Source organism: Copadichromis virginalis, linkage group LG13 (assembly GCF_057382275.1).
Source record: "Copadichromis virginalis isolate Kocher_CV1m ecotype Utaka linkage group LG13, C_Virginalis_male_GT1.1, whole genome shotgun sequence".
In the NCBI taxonomy this organism is placed as follows: Eukaryota; Metazoa; Chordata; class Actinopteri; order Cichliformes; family Cichlidae; genus Copadichromis; species Copadichromis virginalis.
Genome location: NC_140630.1, coordinates 5,512,017 through 5,535,698, shown reverse-complemented (window position 1 = coordinate 5,535,698; position 23,682 = coordinate 5,512,017). Strand labels below are relative to the sequence as shown.

The window sequence follows — 23,682 nt, the reverse complement described above, 5'->3', positions numbered from 1 at the left end:
CATTCAAGTGCAGATAGCTACGAATTTAACTATTGATCTTTTCAGCATCGTCCCTAGTTACTAAATTTTTCAGATTTTACACTCAAGTCAGTATAAGGAAGCTGACTGAGTGGCAGTGGGATAAACCAGTGGTCCAACCTGCCAAATATTATGATAAATAATATAACACACGAGCACATCAGTGCATTTTTCCCCTTTCCTGCCATGAAAGATGACTGCTCTCTCTGTGGGCATAGTTCTTCAAGAGGCTTCTTTCTTTTAAAATGAGTGCTGGTTCACAGGGAACCGTTAGACAACCGACATTGTCTAACTTTGTAAGATATTTACCTTACAGTGTGGAGCACCTTGCACTCACTCACTCTTTTTATTTTTGCTTCACTTGCTGTTTGATTAGGTCTGGGCACCAAAATGATCAGGTTATATTTGCATGTTGAAAAGTGATAGTTACGGATTCCCAGTGGGAAATGCTGGTGTTCCATATATGATTAATTGGAAGACAGACCGGATAACTTATTGCAGAGACCAAATGAGTCAACTTAAATGGTTTCATCCAGACTGTGCAGCACTTTGTAACTGTTTATTTTAAAGAGTGCTTTAAAAATAAATTATAATTCTTTCCTTTGTTGAAGTGCCAAAATCAAGGCTTAGAAACAAACAAACACACACATTGAAAACATTACAGTTAGAGAACCTGCAGCTTCTCTCTCATGACTCATGCCCTCAGCCTGTCCCTACACTTAGAGTTGATTTGCTGCTTTAGCAAATAGCACAGAATCAGAAACAGCTTTCTATCTGTGGCCCATGTTAATTGACTATCTTATTGATTTTTTTCCTACCTTCAGGGGTTCAGATGATTCACTGTACTTCCCTGCATGTGTGTGCTCTTGTGTCTGTCGTATGAACTGTGCTTTTCTGCATTTATTTGCCAAAGGCTGAGTCACTTAAAAAAGAAGGAATAAAAGCTGTGGGACCCAGAGTCGTTCTTACACATCCCTCGGCTGTTTAATCGTTTCAGTTGTTCTTACCTGTAGCTGAACAGTCTTAAAACTAAACCTATCAAGAAGCTCAGTCGAGTGTTAACAAACCCACAGGACAACCCTATCCTCCCCTCTTCTTTCTCCTCCCTAATAATTGTAAGAGCCACAATTAGCCATTCTGCTTCATTGGTTAGATGGCTAAGCTCAGGCCCTGTGGCCCATTAATGGTGAGCTGAGGTAAAACAGATTAAATTGGGAATCATGTGCCCGATTGAATCTGAGCCAGTGGAGTGTTTTTAGAATTTAGAGGATGGGAAATCACTGCAGTGGAGTTACTGAGTGTGTATGTCTTTGCAGTAATTATTCTGGTGAATAGTTGCTGTAATGGGGGTCCGGTACTATCCGGTGTGGGGGTTGTTGAGCCTGTGAAATCAGGATCATGTTATGCTGATGGTTCAAGTGGTTCTCCAGTTAGCTGTGAATACACCAAAAATAATGTTGTGTTGTGTCATTTAAAAAAATCAAGTTTGTCTAACTGGTGACCACTTAAGCCAATAAAACAAGCATTTTATGTTTATTATTATACAATCTTTGGGCAATGGAAAGACACAAAATACATATTGCATCAGTCTGTCATGTATTCACTACAACCACCTTTGTACTTCAACAAAGGCTGAACTCTTTGAGGCAAGCTTTTTTATAATTTATTTAAATAGCCTTCAGAAATGGTTCTCCAGACTTCTTGAAGGATTCAATTCAATTCAATTCAATTTCTTTATTGTCCCACAAGGGGAAATTAGTTTAGCAGCAGGAGGATAAGAACAAACAGAACAATACTATAAAACAATAATAACAATAATAATGATAGAAAATTCAAGGACAATTATTTGCCATTGAGGAGACAAGACGCAGTAGGGATAAAAGAGACCTGGAGTCTTTTAGTCCTCCTCGGAGGTACTCTAAAACGGCGGCCGGAAGGCAACAACTCAAACTCACTGTGAAGTGGATGGTTCACACAATTAATAATAGAATGAGCCTTTCTAAGCACATTTCTATGTTAGCTACCTCTTCCTTCTCTCTGTCAAGATAATTCCCCACTGCTTCAGTAATGACCGACCATGTGGGTTTTTTTTCCCAGATACGCTGTTTTGCTAATGTATTAGGGATCACTTTCATGCTGTGAGAAAAATCTGTTGCCAATCAGATGTTTTCCAGATAGTATTGCATGATGGATTCAAATCTGACAGTACTTGTACGTGCTCCTAATTCCATCAGTTTTGACAAGAAAGCCACTGGTTGAAATCAGCCATGACAGAGGCACCACTGTGTTTTACAGATGGCTCTAGATACTGTTGTATCTGCCATACACACTGACAATAATTTGAAACACACGTGAAATTTGGATTCTTCACTCCCTATGACCCTTTGCCACTGATCTTTATTTTAGTTCTTCTGTACCTTAGCATACCGCAACCTTATCTCTTCCTTAAGAAGAACTTCTTGACAGCCACCCATCCACTATGACCATTTCTGAGGAGACTTCAGTGAACAGTAGAGGGATTAACTGAAGGTCAAGCTGCATCTCTCAAGTCCTTTGTCAGATCTTTGCTTTTTCCCCCCCAATTTTTTTAAGGACATGACTTTTATTTCTTCTGTTCTCCCCTTTTCTAGTTTCTCTTAACTTTTTTAAAGACAAAATGGTGAGAAACGCAGCGAATAGCTCTTTGGGAATCATCTCCATAGTACAAAAATACTATTTTATTTATTTTAGACTGTGCTATCTTTGGCTTTTTCATAGTTTCAACTAAAGGAACAGAAAAAAAGTGTTTTGATGACAGGCTGGTAGTAATATAAAATATAAAGATACAGTTAGTAATTGGCTCTTTGCTAAGCTGCCTGCTGCTTGAATAAGTCACAAATCATTGGTTCAACAAAAAAAAAGTTCAGTGACTGAACTGAAAATCAGTGAAAAAGCAGCCAACGTCCAACAAAACTCTTAGATGGATGGATGGACGGATGGTCTATCAATCTTCTTCCAAGTATCCGTGGCCGGGTCGCGGGGGCAGCAGCTGGGTCTGTCCCATGGCCTCCTCCAGGTGGGACATGCCTGGAACACCTCACCCAGGAAGCATCCTTGTCAGATGTCCAAACCACCTCAACTGGTTCCTTTCGATGTGGAGGAGCAGTGGCTCTACTCTGAGCCCCTCCCGGATAGTTGAACTTCTCACCCTATCTGTAAGCGAGAGTCCAGCCACCCTTCGGAGGAAGCCCATTATTGCCGCTTGTATCCGCAATCTTGTTCTTTCGGTCACACCCACAGTTTGTGACCATAGGTGGGGGTAGGGATGTAGATTGAATAGTAAATTGAGGCTTCACATTTACACTCAGCTCATTTTGATAGACATTCAGAAAAAAAGTCTTACTCCTTGAGAACTAAATCTAAAGCCATGAAAGGTGACACAATACTTTTGGTCAGTACTGTAGGTGTTTGCACCATGTTTGTTTTAACCGAAGACATGAAAGGCAAGGCAAGGCAAGTTTATTTGTATAGCACAATTCAACAACAAGGTGATTCAAAGTGCTTTACAGAGACATTAGAAACAAGAACAAATAAAAAGCATGATTTAAAATTGATTAAAACAAGCAAATAAACTAACTAACTAATTAACAAACAAACAAACAAACAAACAAACAAACAACAGTATATAAAATCAAAACAGATAAAATCAGAACAGTAGATAAAATCAGTAGTTAAATGTAAGTTTTGAAATTTAAGCTTAAAGTGTGGATTTGGTGCTTTATTCAAATGCAGCTGAGAACAGGTGAGTCTTCAACCTGGATTTAAATAAACTGAGTGTTTCAGCTGATCTGAGGCTTTCTGGGAGTTTGTTCCAGATATAAGGAGCATAAAAGCTGAATGCAGCTTCTCCGTGTCTGGTTCTGATTCTGGGAACTGATAAAAGACCGGATCCAGATGACCTGAGGGATCTGGAAGGTTCATACTGGGTCAGGAGGTCATTGATGTATTTTGGTCCTAAACCATTCAGAGCTTTATAGGCCAGCATCAGAACTTTAAAGTCTATCCTCTGACGGACAGGCAGCCAGTGTAAGGACCTCAGAGCTGGACTGATGTGGTCCACTTTTTTGGTCTTAGTGAGGACTCGAGCAGCAGAGTTCTGAATGAGCTGTAGTTGTCTGACTGATTTTTTAGGTAGACCTGTAAAGATGCTGTTACAGTAATCAAGCCTACTAAAGATGAATGCATGGACTAGTTTTTCCAGGTCCTGTTGAGACATCAGATCTTTTATCCTTGATATATTCTTGAGGTGATAGTAAGCTGACTTTGTTATTGTCTTAATGTGTTTTTCTAAGTTTAGGTCTGCATCCATCACTACACCCAAATTTCTCGCCTGGTTTGTGGTTTTTAGATGTATAGATTGAAGTTCTCTGGTGACCTGTAATCGTTTTTCTTTGGCGCCAAAGACTACCTCAGTTTTGTTTTTGTTTAGCTGGAGAAAATTGTGGCACAACCAGTCATTGATTTCCTCAATGCATTTACCAAGAGCCTGTACAGGGCCTCGGTCTCCTGGTGACATTGTGATATATATTTGTGTGTCATCTGCATAGCTGTGATAGTTTATTTTGTTGTTGTTTATAATCTGTGCCAGTGGGAGCATGTAGATGTTAAACAGAAGGGGTCCCAAGATGGAACCTTGGGGAACTCCACATGTGATACTTGTCTGCTCAGATGTGAAGTTACCTATTGATACAAAGTATTTCCTGTTTTCTACGTATGTTTTGAACCAGTTTAGTACAGTTCCTGAAAGACCTGTCCAGTTCTCCAGTCGTTTGAGTAATATGTTGTGGTCAACTGTATCAAATGCTGCACTGAGATCCAGTAAAACTAAGACTGACATTTTTCCACTGTCTGTATTCAGACATATGTCATTGAACACTTTGGTCAGAGCGGTTTCAGTGCTGTGATTCTGTCTAAAACCTGACTGGAAGGCATCGTAGCAATTATTCTGTTTTAAGAAGTAACTGAGCTGTTGAGAAACTGCTTTTTCAATGATCTTACTTAAAAACGGGAGATTTGAGATCGGCCTGTAGTTGTTCATTTGTGTCTTGTCAAGATTGTCCTTTTTCAGTATAGGTTTGATTACAGCAGTTTTTAGTGATTCTGGAAACACACCTGATAATAAAGAAAAGTTGACGATCTGTAACAGGTCTGACTCTAAAGTCTTTGAGACCTTTTTGAAAAAACTTGTTGGCAGGACATCTAAACAGCAGGAGGAGGAGTTCAGTTGACCTAAGATGTCCTCCAGGTCTTTGCTGTTAATAGGTTGAAACTGTTTCATGGTGTTTAAACAGTTTTTTGGTGGACACAGTACATATCCTGGATCTGCTGTTGATGTACCAATTGCTTGTCTAATTTTTTGGATTTTTTCAGTGAAGAATTTGGCAAAGTCATTGCAGGCCATGGTCGAATGAAGTTCAGCTGCCACTGACACAGGAGGGTTTGTTAGCCTGTCAACTGTAGAAAATAAGACCCGAGCATTATGGCTGTTTTTAGTGATGATGTCAGAGAAGTAGGACCTCCTTGCATTCCTCAGTTGTAAATTATAATTGTGAAGTTTCTCTTTATAAATGTCATAATGAACCTGGAGGTTTGTTTTTCTCCATCTGCGCTCAGCTTTCCTACACTCTCTTTTTTCATTTTTCACCAGTGTGGAGTTTCTCCATGGAGACTTTTTCCTTCCAGAGATAACCTTCACCTTAATGGGAGCAATAGTGTCCATTACATTTAACATGTTAGCATTGAAGCTATTGACGAGCTCATTGACTGACCCTCTGGACAGGTCAGGTGTTAATGGGAAGACCTGGTTAAAAATTGCACTACTGTGTTCAGTTATACACCGTTTTGTGATCACTGTTGTTGATATATTTGTGTGGGCTGAGATTTTACTTTCAAAGAAAACACAGTAATGCTCAGACAGGCCCACATCAGACACAGTAACCTTTGAAATGCTCAGGCCTTTGGAGATCAGTAGGTCAAGAGTGTGTCCTCTATTATGTGTGGCCTCTGTTACATGCTGAGTCAGCCCAAAGTTGCCCAGAGTGTTACTCAGGTCTTTAGTCCCTTTGTCCTGAGGGTTGTCCACATGAATGTTAAAATCCCCAGCAATAATTACACAGTCAAAATCAACACAGATCACAGACAGCAGTTCACTGAGGTCATTAAAAAAGTCTGTGCAGTATTTGGGAGGCCTGTAAACATTAAGAAACACAACTTTGGATGGGGCCTTCAGCTGTAAAGCCACATATTCAAAAGACTGAAAACTTCCAGGAGATAGCTGCTTACATTGAAATGATTCATTAAATAAGACAGCAACCCCTCCTCCTCTCCTGCTCGCCCTGACCTCACTGATTAAACTGTAGTTAGGAGGGGTCGTCTCGATGAGAACAGCTCCACTGTTACTTTGGTCCAACCAAGTTTCAGTTAAAAACATAAAATCAAGGCTGTGCTCAGTGATTAAATCATTAATTAAAAATGTTTTCCCAGCTAGAGATCTAATGTTTAATAAAGCCAACTTAAGTGTTTTAGAGGTATTACTTGTCCCCTCGTGTTTGGGAGCAGTCTGTGGCACACAAGGTATGTTTACTATGTTTAAAGATCTTTTAGAGTGCAGTTCTCTGTGTTTTGACCAGGCCACATGTCTCCTGTCACCTAAAAGTACAGAAATTTTAAAACCTTCTAGTAAACAGGGTCCCAGCTTCTCCTGGGAAAAGTCATCACTGCCATAATCCTCACAGCCCGGACCCTTCACACATCACACATCAGACTGCGGAGACAGGGCATGAAGAGGAACTAAGGGGGGCGAGGCTGGGCAATGTGACTTCGATTGCTCTGTTGAGGGTGGGGCTCGATGGCGAACCTTTGGCCGCTCTGGTGGGGGGTTTATGGGGGACAAAAAGGGATTGGGACGGGGGGTAGATCTGAGCCCAGCATTGACCCGCTCCATCATCTCCTCAGTGAATTTCAGGTGTGGGGAGGAGGGAGAAAGGGAGGGGGAGGAGGGTGATGGCCTGTCAGGGGTTTGGGGGACTGGGGAAGGTCGTGGTCCCTTGTCCTGGTCGTTGGTGTTGTTGAGAGAGTTGGAGGCAAATAGGGACCCCTCTTCTTGCCTTAGATGTCTCTCCTTTCTGAGGCTCTTCCTCAGATGCCATGGATGTCTCTCCTTTCTGAGGCTCTTCCCGGGTGGGGGCAAATGGAGCTCCTCCTCAAGGTTTCTGCTGGGCTTTGTCTGTTCTTGGAGTACTGTTTGTTCCTCTTTATGAGATAACTCCTCATTTATCTCAGCCTTGGCACCAAGCACAGATGGATGACGTATGGAATAAAACAAGTTGGAGGTGAACAGTTTCACCCCTGACTTGTTAAAATTAAATCCATTTGCTTTGAACAGATGCCTGCGTTCCCAAAAAATATTAAAGTTGTCGATAAAGTGCACTGAGTGGTCAGCACATGCTGATATAAGCCATTTATTCAGTGTAAACAACCTGCTGAATCTCTCGTCTCCTCCTCTGACCGGCGGTACAGGTCCACTGATGAATACAGCTGCATTCAGAGAGTTTACAGTATTTAATATTCCAGTAAAGTCCCGTTTCAGAACCTCCGACTGTTGTTTGGACACATCGTTTGACCCTGTATGCAGAACAATGTTTGTCACAGTTGGATATTCATCTGCAATTTGAAGAATTCTCTCCTTCAGGTTGTTGACCATATCGTTAGGAAAACAGAGGACTTTAGTGTTCTTACCGCACATCCTTTGTACATCCTTTACGGCAGAGTCACCCACAATCAGAGTTTCAGGCCTAGCCTTTAGCTTTCCCTGTGGCCTTTCACTTTTCAACAGATTTTCAGACCTTATTTCACTGCTTTTAGATGGATGGTTGTCCGATATAGATCCAGGGTCCTTTGATAGTGGAGCAAATCTGTTCTGCAGTTTCACATTCAGTTGTTTTGGAGGTTTGTTGTTAACCTTCCTATTCACGGTTGTCCAGTCCTGTTTCCTCCCGTATACAGGGGTAGAAGAGCTTCTCTGTCTCGTAGGAAGTGAAGGCCAGTCGGTTTCAGAGATTTCAGCTCGCTGTGCCCTGCCTGTGATACGTCCTCCCCCTTCCAGGAGACATGATTTATGTCTTGGTTTTGCACCAAGACAGTCTAAGGGGGGATTATCACTTGAGGATTTATAATAATGCACAGAGTCTACTTTCTTGGTCATGTTATCTGTGCTCCTTAGCTGTGTACTAGCTTGCTCATCGCCATTGTTTTGAATCAAAGGCAAGGTTGTTTCATTTCCACACAGTCCATTTACCTCCACGTTTACTTCTAAGCGATGAATTTTTGTCTCCAGTACTGCAATCTTCTGCAGGAGGCTGTGGTAGTCATCTGTGGAGAGGGAAGGCATCTTGTTGCTAGTTAGCCTAGCGGTTAGCACCTTTCCAGGCTATTGAGGCTGCTCGGTGCCCAGACGCTGTAATCAGGCTTCAGCTGTGTCTAGGCCACAGACACACGGAGCGCTGAGGACAAGGTAACCATAAAATGTTGCTGTTTCTGTTAAGAACACTCTAGTCCTAATGATCTACAAGTGTCCAGAAGTTATCGCAGGTAAGCTCACACGGGAAAAAGGGAAAAAAGGGAAAAAATCAGCATAAAAATCAATAAAAATCAATATAAGAAGCAAAGCATTCAAGAGCAAAGAGATGAAGCGTCCACACTCACAAAGGGGAGGAGCAAAAGACACTGTGATGCTAGATGAAAGCTTTCATAATCTGCAAAAGTCAGCAGCAAGAATCTTTAAAGTGGATGGTTTTCATCCAGCAGCAGCAATGAGCATCTTGTCCTCACCACCGGAGGGGATTTCCTGGTTGCGATGTCTCTGAATGCAACTGAAAAGTCAGTGGACTGAAGAGGCCATGACAGCAGTCTCCTCGCCACAATTGGTCTGAAAATGTCACGCTCATTACAACACTAATACCCTTTACAATGCTGTCATCTCCATACTGAGAGATGGGAGAGCACATGCACACGCACTGACACACACAGAAACAGATGAAGAGCAGGATTGTTTCGAAGCTGCTGTCCTCAGCACTTTCTCAGGGACTTCCTGTTGTTAAGTCTTTGGGTGTGCTTGTTTTGAGTTGCTGTCAGAAGTTCTGCTTGAGAGAGAAGCTTTGTGTTTGGCCTGATAACTTTGGCCTCCAGACATTGAACTTTGTAACAGAATGTGTGGATGTGTGTGCGCATCTGTGTGTAAATGAAACCTTGTTCTTTGTTAGAGAGCATCATGTCGCTCATTGCCCTCTTGCCGCCCCTTTTGTGTCCTAAAATCCCCAGCTGCCTGTGGTCGCTGCGGTTTTGTATCTTGCCACATATTTCTCAAGAATTCCTCTCTCCTTTTTAGCCTATGGTCTGCAAGAAATGGAGGTAAAGGGGAGGAAATTAGTGTGGAAATGCAACCATTTATGGTTGTATTTTTATAGTGAGAGCTTAAATGATTGTGTTATCCACAGATACTGGATGCAGGATAACCCCAACAAATAAAAAGAAAACATTAACAGCTGAAAAGCTAATTATAAGCATGAACACAATGATTTTTCTTTTGTTTCACTGACTATTTTGTCACCTTGAGTGACGTCAAGCACTTAGTTGTAATATTTTGACTAACAAGCAGAATAATAATAAAAAAAAAAACAACCCATGTAGTCTCTTGGTTGAAAGCCATCTGTTCTGATTCGTGCCACATCAACTGCTGGTTACTTGAAATGCTAACATTTCTTGTATAACCTTTTATTCCTAGAAGTAAAGCGGTTCTTTAAATTGTTTCCATCTAATGCTGCCTGATGGGTTGTTGTTTTGTTTTTTTGCATATTCTTGTTCATGCACTACTGAGAAATCATTGATTTTGGATTGATTTATCATCTGTCTGTCTCCTCTGTCCAGCTGTTTCCTGTCGCTGTTGCTGGTGGCTGCTGTAGTTTGGAAAATCAAACAGACCTGCTGGGCCTCACGGCGTAGAGAGGTAGGACACATCTTGGATAATGTATTGCCTGTGTGTTTGTAATGCGTTTTTATGTGTGCCATTGTGTGCATATGCATTTGTATACATTACATGCAGAGCGTTGTCAAGCTGTGTGTGCACTTGATTCTGCTGCACAGAAACGCAGATGCAGCTGACACATCAAAGGGTAAACACTGATACTACTTCCCACCCACAAGTTGTGAAGGGTGGGTTAATGTCATGAGTACTGGAAGGAAAAAAAAAATCTCTCTGCTTAACGAGCATCGCCATGACGATAAACAAGGCCATTCCCCTTAATTAGTGCTCCTCATGAGCCAATTAACTCAGACGAAGTGATGCTAAACGGAGTGGAATAGAGTGATATATCACTTAAAGCCTGAACAGATGCCACATCATTTCATATTTACTTCTGACCCTCCTCCAAACACACTCGCAGACACATGCAAAAACAATTTAGGCTCCAAATCAATCCCATGCTGCGCTGTTTGACATGTTTTTTGGGGGGATTTTTGTTTTGTTTTTTAGCAGTAACCCTTATTCTCTTTATCACACTTTGTGTTTTATGTTTGTGTCATCAGGGAGGAATCACTGTTGGTTTTGGACAGCTGTGATAATAGTCTATTGTTACTAGTGTAATCCATAGATGTACCACAGGGAGCTATTGTGTTTAAATACACTTGTTGGTTCTTGCTCTTCCCCCTTTTCTCCTCCACTGCTGTTTTGTCATCGTGCAGAAAATGCTGATCTTTTCATTTGCAAATTAACTTTCCCCATTTAAATGATGACGACGTGTGTCTTTAAGATTTATGATGTTTCAAAAATGAATTGCCTTCAATTAGGACTATTCGTAATCTTCTTAAGTGGAGTAAACCTTTATGTTCAGTTAGTGACGTTTTTCTCACATGGTGTATGCAAAACTAATTGTTGTTTGGTTTTTACAGATTTTAATGAATAGAGTCCAGATTGCAGATTGAGCCAGTATGTGACTTTGAGTTTGCATTAGCGTCTCTGCCGAAGAGAAAAGCTTGAAGAACATTTCTGGTTGCAGAAAGTAAACAGAAAAAATATATATATATATATATAAAAACACAAAATAAGCTGCTAATTATGTACCTGAGACTCTAAAAGATGTGTGTGCTGAAAACTTTAACAGACTTGCTGTTTTTTTTTAAACAGTCCAAACAAAATGAGCTCCCCTGCTGCTAATCAGTATAACAAACAGCAGTGTTGCAATGACAGTAAACTGGCATTAGCACACATCTGGCAGGCAAACGCTAATGAAGCAAACACGAAACACTGAAAACCGCAGTTCTTAATATAGCCACCAGAGGCTGTCTTCTAAAGAGAGTCAATCCCAATAAAGTCCAATGTTAAAGTGACTTTAAAGATGAAAGAACTATTTTTACAGCTTTATAACAACAGTATGTGTGGTGAATCTTTTATAACTCACCCCGTCTGTATCACTGTATTAAGGGTTAGGGGTGATTGGAGCCATGGCTGCTCTGAGGCCACTAGCTGTTTTCTGGGTATACCCTTAGCTAATTTGTGGTATTGTTGCCTTTTGGAGCATTTTGGGAGTGAAACTGTAGAATTTGCTTACATGTTAATCACCACTACTTCATAGATATGCGTCTTTGTGTTTATATTATGTACCAAGGTTGTTGGCATTAGGTAGTTACTTGAAGCGGCATTTAAATATTATAACTAAAAAATATTATTAGAAAATGGCATCACAGTGGTAGGACATATACAGTCTGATCATCCTACAGCTATAAAGCTGTAATAAACCCACCATGCTGTGACAAGGGGCAGAACAAGCTATGTTCAAGAGTAGCTCATTTTAAACGTGTGTGTGCATTTGTGTTTGTTTGTTGTTGTATATGTATGTATGTATATGTATATACATAGATAGATCATCAACTCATTGGAGTGTCCAGATAATGAATGCAAACGTTGCTCTGACCAAATCACTGCCAACACATTTCACACATGAGCCTGATGATAAATCAGTAATGTGTTTAACATCTGAAAAAAGGTGCTTACCGACAATCCAGTTGTTGTCAATTTAAATAGTCAGATTTTTGACCTTATCATCTGTCTTTAATATTTTATGTTGTGCAGAGTCTTTCCTGAGAAATGACAAGTGAAATATAGAGCTTGATATAAACATTGAGGATTCTTGAACAGCTTTGTCCTGTGTGTGTGCGCGCGTGTGTGCGTGCGTGCGTGTGTGTGTACTTACAGGTGTGTATGTTTCCAGCGCAGTGATTGTTTAGCCCTGTTTTATCAGTGTGAGGAGCAGTATGTTGGTTGCTGGCAGGCTGCTTGACACTCTGCTACAATATTTATGAGAGCTGGTCTCATATCACAGCACATTCGCAATGCTCACTGCACTGTTGGTTAATTTCCACATTTCTCTGTCTTTAACTGTGTGTCTCCCTCATTCTTCCTGAGGGCTATTTTCTTTTTACTGTCCTTTCCTCTGGATGATTGAGGATATAATAAGTGAAAAGTTGCACAGTGGAGAGAAATTATTGTTATTGGAACTTGAAAGATCCGGCTCAGTTTTCCTCCCATCATTATTTACAGTGCAGTTATATAAAATAAATTACTTCTTTAAGCACATGGTTAAATCAGAAAATTCTAATAGAATTAAAGTGCAGCATTCAAATTATCAGGCAACAGCCATTTTTACAGCTAGTAGTGCAAGTAGTTACTGTCTACCACATGTATATAAGCAATGCATTCATTGTTTTTGGTAAAGAAGTTGGGGGTTTTCTGTAATACATGACCTCAATACTGACCTTAATCTGAAAAACAACAGATTAGTCTGTCAGTGACAAAATCTCATTTTCCTTCTTTAGCTCTAAGGGCCAATTGTGTCTTTTCTATTTTCCTTCAGATGATACCTGAAGCTTACAGATCAATCTCCAACCTCAATTTCCCACTGTATCATTTATGTCAGATGATATACGTGACTCTGAGACACACTTACTCACACAGATATAGTTCTAAGCTTCGCAAACTCAGTTTGGCTTCAGAAAACCATCAAGCAGAAAATTAACCAGGACAATCAATAGCGCTGATTTCTTTGTTTTTATGATTTCTTGGTGTTGATGTGTTTAGTGTCAACCTGATTATTAGAGAGATAAACTGCTGCTCCTTAAGGGGAGAGATGGATAGTACAGCCATGTTTATCTCATGTAAATTTTGCATTATATGAACTACAAGCTGATTGCTGAGCTGTTTGTGTGAGCCTTGTTGTAACAGGAATCCACTCAGTGGTCAATTCATTAGATACACTTTTTAATCTACCAATTAACGCAAATATCTCATCAGCTAATCACATGGTAGCAGCTTAATACATTGTAGACACGGTCAAGGTGAACTTCTGAACTTCAAACTAAGCATGAAAGTGGGATGGTGATTTGTTATTTAAGTGACTTTGAACATGGCATCGTTGTTTCCAGACAGGCTGGTCTAATTATTTTAGAAACACACAACCACCTCTAGGGTTTAATAGTTTGAAAAAGAGAAAACAATCCAGTTCTCCTTCTTGATGCCAGAGTTTAGAAAAGAATGCCCCAACTGCTTTGAGCTGAAAGGAAGGGACATGAACTCGAAAAACACGTCTTACATCCAAAGTATGCAGAAGAGCATCTCTTGAAAGAGATGTGCTACAGCAGCAGATGACCACATTGGGACTGTTAGTATCAGCTAAGAACAGGAAACTGGACAATAGAAGACTGGATAAACATTGCCTGGTCTGATGAGTCTTGACTTCTGCTGTGACATTTGGGTAATGGGCTCATAAACAACATCCTGCCTTGTGTCAGTGATTCAGGGTTCTAGTTTTGGTGGGAGGTTTTAAACACAACTGCTGCCTGAGTGTTGCTACTGACCATATCCATGTCCTTATGACCACTGGGTATCCTCCTTTGATGGCTAACACGCAGTGTCACAAAGGTCAAATCAACTCAAACTACGTTGTTGAACATGGCAATGAGTTCACTGTATTTAAATGGTCTCCAGAGTCAAATCTGGCAACTGTGTGATGCTACCAGGTCAATATAGACCGTGTTAGTGTGAGTGCTCGTGACAGTGTGCCCGGCTCACATTATGCTACCGGTCTGCTGACGTCACTCAGGACTAGGGCTTTTTGATATAACGATAACGATTATGGGGTGGCTGTAGCTGAGGTGGCAGAGCAGGTCAGCCACTAATCAGAAGGTCAGTGGTTCGATCCCAGGCTGCATGCCAAATATTCTTGGGCAAGATACTAACCCCATGTTTGCCTACTGGTGGTGGTCAGAGGGCCCGGTGGCGCCTGTGTCCGGCAGCCTCGCCTCTGTCAGTGCGCCCCAGGGTGGCTGTGGCTACAATGTAGCTTGCTATCGCCAGTGTGTGAATGTGTGTGTGAATGTAGTGTAAAGCACTTTGGGGTCCTATGGACTAGAAAAGCGCTATACAAATGCAGGCCATTTACCATTTACATATCGGATGACGATATAAAAACATCTATCGTTTCATTTTACACTATTGTTTGTTTCGTGGTGTCGCAAAATAAACTGTTTACGGCAATATTTTTCATCGTTCTGATGGTCACTGTACTGTCTATATTAATTTCTTAAAGTTCTCTCTTTCTCTTATATGTAATATAACCACACTACTGACGGACAAGCGCCTGTTTTTATGCGTTGTGGTTAGCAACAACGACAACAGCATCGCGAGTCCTCTTGTTTATGTTCCACATAAACCTTTCACAATAAAGCTCAAGATCCTTTTGAGACTTTTCAAAATAAACTGAATTACGTAAAAGAGCAGATTATTTACGGATGAGAATTAAAAAAGAGCCGCCAGGTGCTAAAAAATAAACCTTAGACTCAAACGTTAGAACAGGCTTTTCCCCGCAGCACGCCGTGTAATAAATACAAAGAAAACGGCGGCCGTTACAACTTATGTCTAAAAATGTATCGTTTCATGCATCGGTTAAAACACTCGACTCCAGCTACATGACGCGCAGCTGGAAACACTTCCCGCAAGACGAGCTGCCCGAGATTCACAGAATTTACAGGAAATGTTAAATTTTTGTGATTTATATCATTATCGGGACGATATATGTCTTATATCGCGATATGAGATTTTGGTCATATCGCACAGCCCTACTCAGGACTTCCATATGATATGGGTGTGACATAGATGTGAATATGCATATTTCAAAGAGAATTTTCTGACATCTTTCAACACATCTTTGTTTATAACCACCTTTTTAAATGATCAGGATTTACTGTGACTTAACATAAAACGAATTTATGAACTGAGCCATAATATAAAGATATTAAAAGTGTCAAGTCTGTCAGGTTGTAATACTAGAAAAAAAAAGTCTCTTTCTAGCTTTTCTGTGTGAAGTATCATCTGTTCATTGCTATCTCCCTCTCTCTGCTGCGCTCTCCAGAGAGCTGGTCTAGTGGGGAACCACAGCAGAAGGTGAAAATGGGATCTCTTCACCGTTAATTATGGATCACAACCAGCCACGAGACTACAGAGAAAACTGGATATTAATAGAGCTGCAGCTTTATGTTAATTGCTTTTTTCTCATACTTGTTTTTTATTACCAACAATCATTTTTGGATATGAGATCAAACAATCAAAAGCTACTTTGAAATTCTAATGCTGATGCGCAGAGACAAGCTGCGCACCATGTCTCTGGTTTTCCCTAATAGGGTTGCTCCTCTGAAGACTGTGTGAGTGTGTGTGTCTGTAGTGTGTGGATTTTTTGAAATCCACCACAGCTGATGCTGCCTCGCGGCTAGATAAATTAGTCAAATAAAAATGAAAAGCTAGAAAGATGGCCAGCCAGAAGGACAAGATTAAGGTCTTCTCTGCACCGCTGACACCCTTTCAGATGCCTTTTTTTAATCATTCTTTCCTCAAGTAGCGAAGTCATTTTTTAAACTCTTATTTGGCCTCATCAGAAAAGCAGAATTTTGTTATATGAATCTGTATGAACACTCTTATAGTGGAAACACGATATTTATGGGACAATACCTTGAAAAGGTCTTGGATTTGGTGATTCTAAATTGACCATGGCTCATGGTTATGTGCCTCCATGTGTTACCCTGCAACAGACTGACAACCTGTCTGGGGTTTACCCTGTGTCTTGCCCTATGATACCTGATAGGCTCACATTTTAACATATTTGGGCAAGAAAGTTACATGGCAAACCCTCCTTCCACTCGCTTAAAGCTTGGAATGGTATCTGATTAATGTTACATGCCTTCTGTTACCCATCCATCCATTCGCTTCTGCTTATCCTTTTTTTCAGCGTCGCGGGGGGCGCTGGAGCCTTTCCCAGCTGTCATAGGGTGAGAGGTGGGGTACACCCTGGACAGGTCACCAGTCTGTTGCAGGGCCAACACACAGAGACACAGACAGCCACTCGCTCTCATATTCACTCCCACATTCACACCTATGGGCAATTTAGATTAATCAATTAACCTATCCTCACAAATATGTCATGTTAATAGATATGTCACCAGAGTGCATGTTAGATGTCTGGCAGTTTTGGGATATTGAGGTCTGTCCAGGGCTTTGCTGTTGATCCCGAACAAGACCCCATTGCAGTTGTCCAGTGGGGTGGTAACAAAGGCATCGACGGGTGTCTCTGCTACAGAGTCAATAAGTGATGGACGAAGTCAGCGATGCTCATTTATTGGAAAAAAACGGCTTTATTGACAGATTTAATATAAGCCTGGAATGCAATGGATGCTGATGTGGTGCAACCGTCAGTGTCGAGGAGTAGAATTCCAGCCTTCGAGTAGGGCCTGGGGGGCCACAACCAGGAGTTCTGTTTTACTACTGTTGGGCTTGTGCTGAAGATTATAAAATTGGAGTATGTCTCAAGTGGCTATAGAAGAACTGCAATTTACTACATTCTTACCTTGGCTTCATATTTCAGCCCATATTTGAACATTTGCTAAAAGCAAGTCATAAAATGCCCTACGGGCTTTACTCCAAGTCGTCAAACACCAGTTTAACCCTCGGTTATCTTATGAATGTTCTGATGTAACACCTGTGGCTCTCTTCTAATGAAGTTGTGTTTTAATACTGCGAAGCCTCACCCTAAGTTGATAAACAAGACACATTTACTCAAATATTAAATTGTAAATTTTAGCTGTCTTCTTAGCAGCATTTAAACCATCATCAAAACAAACAAACTGTCAAAAACCAGATTTTCAGCTGCTGATTCACATAATTATCTGATGCTATGATGATTTAGTTGCTGGCTTTATACTTCTAATACAGATTAAAACAAACTTTAATATCTGATTCAATTAAAAGTAAATTTTTACCAACTGTTTAAGCTGGAAATCAATAGAATATTACAAAATAACCATTTTTAATTAATAGGAAACCTTTTTGAACAAGTCTGTCTCCCATGTTGTTTTTATGATGATGTTAAAAGTCTGCCTTCACATTCTGTGCATCTGTCTCTCTACTCTATAAAAAACTGATTCTCATTTAGTTTATTGGTTTACTTGGTAGAGTATTTTTTTAAATTCACATCCCAGACAGATGTTGTCACTCTTCTTTGCTGATAAGTTATCCTGAAGACTTTATTACTTTGCAGCACAGCCGGTTTCTGCTTCTGAATCTGAGCATCGCTCTCCCTTTAGCTGACGGTGCCCCCTGACCTCTGCAGTCTTCACTACAGCGGCTCCACCTCTCACATTAATTTTCTTAAATTAGATGTTTGCACTCCCCTTGCATGAGGCAATTAACATATTGTGTCATTTTTCCTCTACACTCATTAAGGAATTATACTCAGAGATGCTCCACTCCAAATTACAGGAGGGTTAAAATTCTGTGCATAATGAAGAAGAAGCAAGCTTGATTAAATTTAAGTTTTGAGGCTGTTTTGTTTGTTTAGAACTTGTCAGTGCTGCACTGCAACCAGCAAGCTGGCTTATGGAGCTAATTATGCTGCTGTAAATGCTTTCCTGAGGTCTCTTACTGTCTAATTTCAATGGCAAGATGATGAGTCAAAGGTGCTTAAGCTAATTTTAATGACAAGATTGTGTCAATATTATGGCGCTGTGAGCCAGAAGCCATTTATTACCAAAGTAAGTAAGTCAAGTTTAAAATATAATAAGCAACCTTAATTTTTTAATAAAGCTTAGAATTAGATTATATTGCTCGGAGACTTTTTTAATTTCAAAATAAAGGCTCTTCTTTTTTTCCCCTCTTCTCCTTTTTATTAAAACTGTTGGATTTCCACGATTCTGCAGAGGTGATGTTATGCTCTGATTGCTCAGTCCTTGGCTGCAGCACACTCCAATCTGCAGTTGGAGAGATTAGCCTGTCTGGACCACTGAATGCCAAATCACTTGTGTACGGGTGCTGTTTTTTTTTTTTGGGGGGGGGGGGGTTCCCCTATGTGTGTTGGTGCTACACAGCATGTGCATATGTTTGTGTGTCCTATTATTTAGTTGGCATTAATCGAGGTGGCAGATTAGTAGAAGAGGTTTAATGTGGCCAAGCATGGCTGGATGTCTGCGGATGACCGCTGTTTAAACAAATCAAAGGGACGAGAGGAGAACATAGACAAACACATGCACACACCATGACCAGCCACCATGCAGCCTGTGCTTAACCTCCAAACGTAGTCGTCCCTACTATTGCATTTACGAGCTGGCCAACTTGCAAGTGTACAAACACAGCATACAGAGAAAATAATGGGAGTTAGTTTACACTCATTCATCTTTTTAAAAAAATATATTTTTTTAAAAAGATGAATGAATCAAAAAAAGAAAGGAGAGGGAGGTCTGGGCATCTCTCCTTGTTCTGCTGCCCCCACCTCTCGGACCCGATGGAGGATTGAGGTGTATTCAGTGGAAAGCCTTTTTTATTTATTTGGTTAGTCTTTAAATTGAGCCGTGTATTTGTGTGCTACTGATTCTGGCATTTTCAGGTCTCTATACTTTTTGAAGCCACTCAATCAACAGAAAGCAGAATGACATCCTGACATTTTCACTATTGCAATGCTGGAAAAGCATTCGACCTTTAAATGTATTCATTTAAATATTTTCCTACCCATGACGTGTTGCATTTAAAAAAGAAAAACATGTACTTTGTGTGATATGTGGCTTTTTGAGTCCTAAAATAAAAGTCTGTTTGTATTCATTTAAAACTGCAAAGCCTGATGCACATTACTGTATAGATAGACTTGTGTGTCAAGTGTTCATATGTTGCTGATGATTTCTTTCACATAGGGAACATTCTTGCTGTTGATAGTACGGAGTCTGTTGTCTACCACCTTTGATATATATTAGGGCTGAATTTTGCAAACAATGTGGCAATTATGTCATATATTCCTGTTTGCCTAAAGGATTGCAGAGTCATCCTTTGCTCCTTCTTTTAAATATGGTGCTTCTTTGTTTGTGAACGCACATTGAGCCGTATGTGAACAGGATTCATAAACGCGTCTCTGGGTTGAAAAAGACGGTGCTCTGGAAAAGCACCACCAGGTGCAACAACTTCTATCCAACGAAAGTCTTTTTCAGGGAAGGCCTTGCATATTTTCAGCAAGACAATGCTAACTGCGTATTGCAGATATTACAACAGCATGGCTTCATAGAGAGAAGACCAGGTCATGAACTGACTTGCCTGCAGTCCAGACCTTTCAAACCTTTTGGCACCACACAGTATAAAATACACAAAAAGACGGTGAATGCGACAGCATCAAGGGTGTACCCTGCCTCTCAACCCCATTTCTCTCCCAGTATGAAGATTATTCTGAAAAGCATTCTTGCGAAATTGTTTTGCAATTTCAGAAGCACAGTGGAACCCCGACTTACGAAATTAATTTGTTCCCGAGGGTCTTTCGTAAATCGAAGCACCCATCGTGCCTTTTGAGTGAAAGATAGGGCTATAGGCTAACTGCTAACTGCAACAACAATACGTCGTTCAAGTGGAACAGCAAAGTGCAAGTACACAAGCCAAGGGGGTTGTCACATGATTTGGAAGGCATTGTGGGCATTGTAGCCATTCTGGGCTCAGCCAATCAGAGCCAGCGGATTTCGTTACGCTGGCATTTTGCCGTAACACGAGCAGAAATATTGCCGTTAAGTGCCTTTGTAACTTGAATTTTTCGTTAAATGGGGTATTCGTAAGTCGGGGTTCCACTGTAATGTTAGACTGCTGTCAGATGGGCTTTTGTATTCAACCATATATTTAAGATACTGTCATTATATTAATGCTGCTATCCTGTATATATTGTACATACTATTGTTTGAGTACTTACGATTGTTTTTTTGTACTTTTTATATTTTACATTTATATTTATTATTGAAACTTGCACCAAGGGAGTGGCACTCCAATTTCGTTGTACTCCGTACAATGACAATAAAGGCTATTCTATTCTATTCTATTTATATTTTACCATGCTCTGTTGCTATTGACCCAATTAGTTGCAAAATTTTCCTGCAGATGTTTCTTTATAGTACCACTTGTTACCCCATGTGATGCCACCATATCTAAAATGAGCTAATATTATTCTTAAATGGATATTTTTGGTACTAACAGTCTTAAAAACTGTTCAACTATTTCTCAGCTAGTGCTCATGTTATGTTTACTCACTTGTCGCTGATACAAAAAAAAGTAAAAACAGGCAATATGATAAATGTTAATGATGCTGCTATCAGTGCAGGCCAGGTGACCACTGTCACTGTCAGAGACCCCGATTAGCTTGAAGGTGTTGGTGTTCAGAGAGTGGTTTAGCAGCACCTCACAGCCACCAGCAAACTTCAAAAGCACCGAAACGTGAGAGACGATGGGGGAGGGGGGGGAGGAAAGGGGTGAAGAGAGAGAGTGGAGTGTTTTGAGGGACACAACAAGGACATCTCCCCGGAGCCATATGGTGGTGGAGATGGTTTTATACGGTTGTGTTTGTCTGCCTGTTCCGTTTAAGATTTTTACTGGAAAGTGCCTCAGGCCAGCCGTCTGTAATAATATAACTCCCTCCCTCTGCTTCCCTCTCCTCCTTTTTTTTTTTTTTTTTTTGTGGTTTCTTTGTCTCTGCTGCCATCCTAAAAATCTCTCCGCCACACAAAGCATTTTGATTGATGGCTGCTGTTGACTCTGCTGTTGACACATATCTGGGTGGGCGTGGGTGGTCGGGCTCATATAAATAACTCTAGCCTAAACCAGCGACTTGATTCCTGGACTTTAACTCTCCCCTCCTCTTCACTCTGCTGACCCATGACTGCACTCCATCATACAGCTCCAACCTCTTCACCAAGTTTGCGGACGACACAACGGTGGTGGGTCTCATTAGCAACAGGGATGAGACCGACTACAGAAGTGAGGTGAGACGCCTGGCCACGTGGTGTGCTGACAACAATCTCTCTCTGAATGTGGAGAAGACGAAGGAGATTGTTGTGGACTTCAGGAGAATGCACACCCAACATGCTCCTCTGACCATTGACGGAGCGTCTGTGGAGAGAGTGAGCAGCACCAAGTTCTTGGGTGTGCACATCACAGAGGATCTCTCCTGGACGTACAACACCACAGCACTGGCCAAGAAATCACAGCAGCGTCTCTTCTTTCTCCGCAAACTAAGAAGAGCAGGAGTACCAGCCCCCATCATGTACACTTTCTACAGAGGCACCATCGAGAGCATCCTGTCGAGCTGCATCACTGTGTGGTTTGGAACCTGCAATGCGTCCTGTCATAGAACCCTCCAACGCATAGTGAGAGCTGCAGAGAGGATCATTGGTGTCTCTCTCCCCTCCCTCCAGGACATTTACAGCACCCGTCTCACTAAAAAAGCCCTTTGCATAGCGGCTGATCCCACGCACCCAATGCAAAGCTTCTTCAAGCTGCTGCCGTCGGGGAGGAGACTGCGGAGTCTCCGGGCCAGGACCAGCAGACTGAAGGACAGCTTCATCCATCAGGCTGTCAGGAAGCTTAACTCCCTCCCGATTCTGCCCCCTCTCCCCTCTCTCCTCCACGGTCCTACTGAACTCTGTCACACACACACACACACACACACACACACACACACACACTCTCTAACTCACTCACTGGCCTGCACCAGTTACCAGTCACTTTGTGGAGCATTGGACTGCCACTACCTCATAAGACTTTGTTGTTACACTATCTCTTACCATACATTACCAAATCTCCATTTGCACTATTTGCCCATTTGCACTACTCTGCCTGGTTTGCACTCAATGTCATTTACTCATTATATTGTATATTGTATAGCTTTCTTGTTATATGTAAAAATTGTATTGTATTTATTTATTTAAATTTTACTTTTTAATTATTTTACTTGCATTTTTAATCACTCTTATATTTAAATGTTCATTTGCTATTTTATCTAGGGATTGAGAGTAACGTAGTTTCTATTCTCTGTATGTCCTGTACATGTGGCAGAATTGACAATAAAGCTGACTTTGACTTTGACTTTGCCCTTGTGCACGTCTGCATGGACAGACTGATATTTTATTGACAGTTTCTCTGTGACTTTTTTTTCCATTTGTTTGTGTTCTAGACTGAATACGACACGTTAACATGATCATATGCTTGCATATATTTGAATAAGTATAGCCTAATTATTAGGAAGGCATGTAACCCGTATATGTTTAATGATATATTTTCTAGTATTGAGAAAAGTTTGACATAAGAAGAGTTTTGACTACATCCCAGGAGAAACCAGAGTATAAACTGAAGCTCATCATTATCTTTTTCACTTTATAATTCCCTGACAAAAACTGAAGGTGCTTTTCACTTCGTGTCAGTGAATTATAAATGGATTGTGGTCAGATTGTGGTTGGACAGAGCATGTGCCAGGTATGAATGGGCGTCACTGTGTGAACAATGTGATCTTATAAAAGAAAAATTACCTGTCAGTAAAACTACTTGGACTAATTATAGATTTATCACACTTGACTTGAAGAAAAGAAAGATGGTTTCAATTAAAAACCTGTTCTGTCTTGTGACTCCAATCAGCATAAAGGTATTCCAATGGGGGTGAGAGGTGAAGGTGCAGTAAGTCACTGTTTTATCAGCCACGAGAGAGAGGGTGTCTGTCACCCAAATCTAAACTGGGAGCTGGTTGCAGAGAAGAGGAGCCCAAAAGGTGAATGCTCTGCCTCCCGTTGTACTGTCAAACTCTAGGAACCACAAGCAACCTGCAGTCTGAAATCAAAGTGCGCTCTGGGGTGATGCAGTACTGTCAGGTCTTTTAGATAAGATGGGGCCTGATTATTCAAGACCTTGTATGTGATGAGCAGGATTTTAAATTTAATTCTGGATTTAACAGCCAATGAAGAGAAGCCAATATGGGAGAAATATGCTCCCTCTTTTGTGGATTTCCAACTCTAGTCACTCTAACCAGGATCATCTTAAATATAAAGTAATGTCTACAACCCTCGATGTAGTCTAGATTTAGCCAGTTCAGCAAACACACAAGAAAAACCTGATTTATAGATTCAGTATCTGATTTTAATTTTCTAAAATGAATGAGGACATTACTTGTCTATAAATTTTCACTTGCTGAGCAGTGAGCAGTCACCTCTGAAAATAATGTCTAGTCTTCCTGTGCTTCTCACATTTTT

The 23,682-nt window shown here is 40.8% G+C and overlaps 1 protein-coding gene across 2 annotated transcripts in view; it reads left to right on the top strand.

Annotated features, from left to right (window-relative positions):
• Positions 1–23,682, top strand: part of atrnl1a (attractin-like 1a) — a 342,626-nt gene that overhangs the window by 197,603 nt on the left and 121,341 nt on the right. For both annotated transcript variants that reach the window (XM_085477017.1, XM_085477018.1), the window contains one exon: positions 9,982–10,060. In XM_085477017.1, coding sequence (XP_085333143.1) covers positions 9,982–10,060 — 79 coding nt within the window. The remainder of the gene's footprint in view (positions 1–9,981; positions 10,061–23,682) is intronic.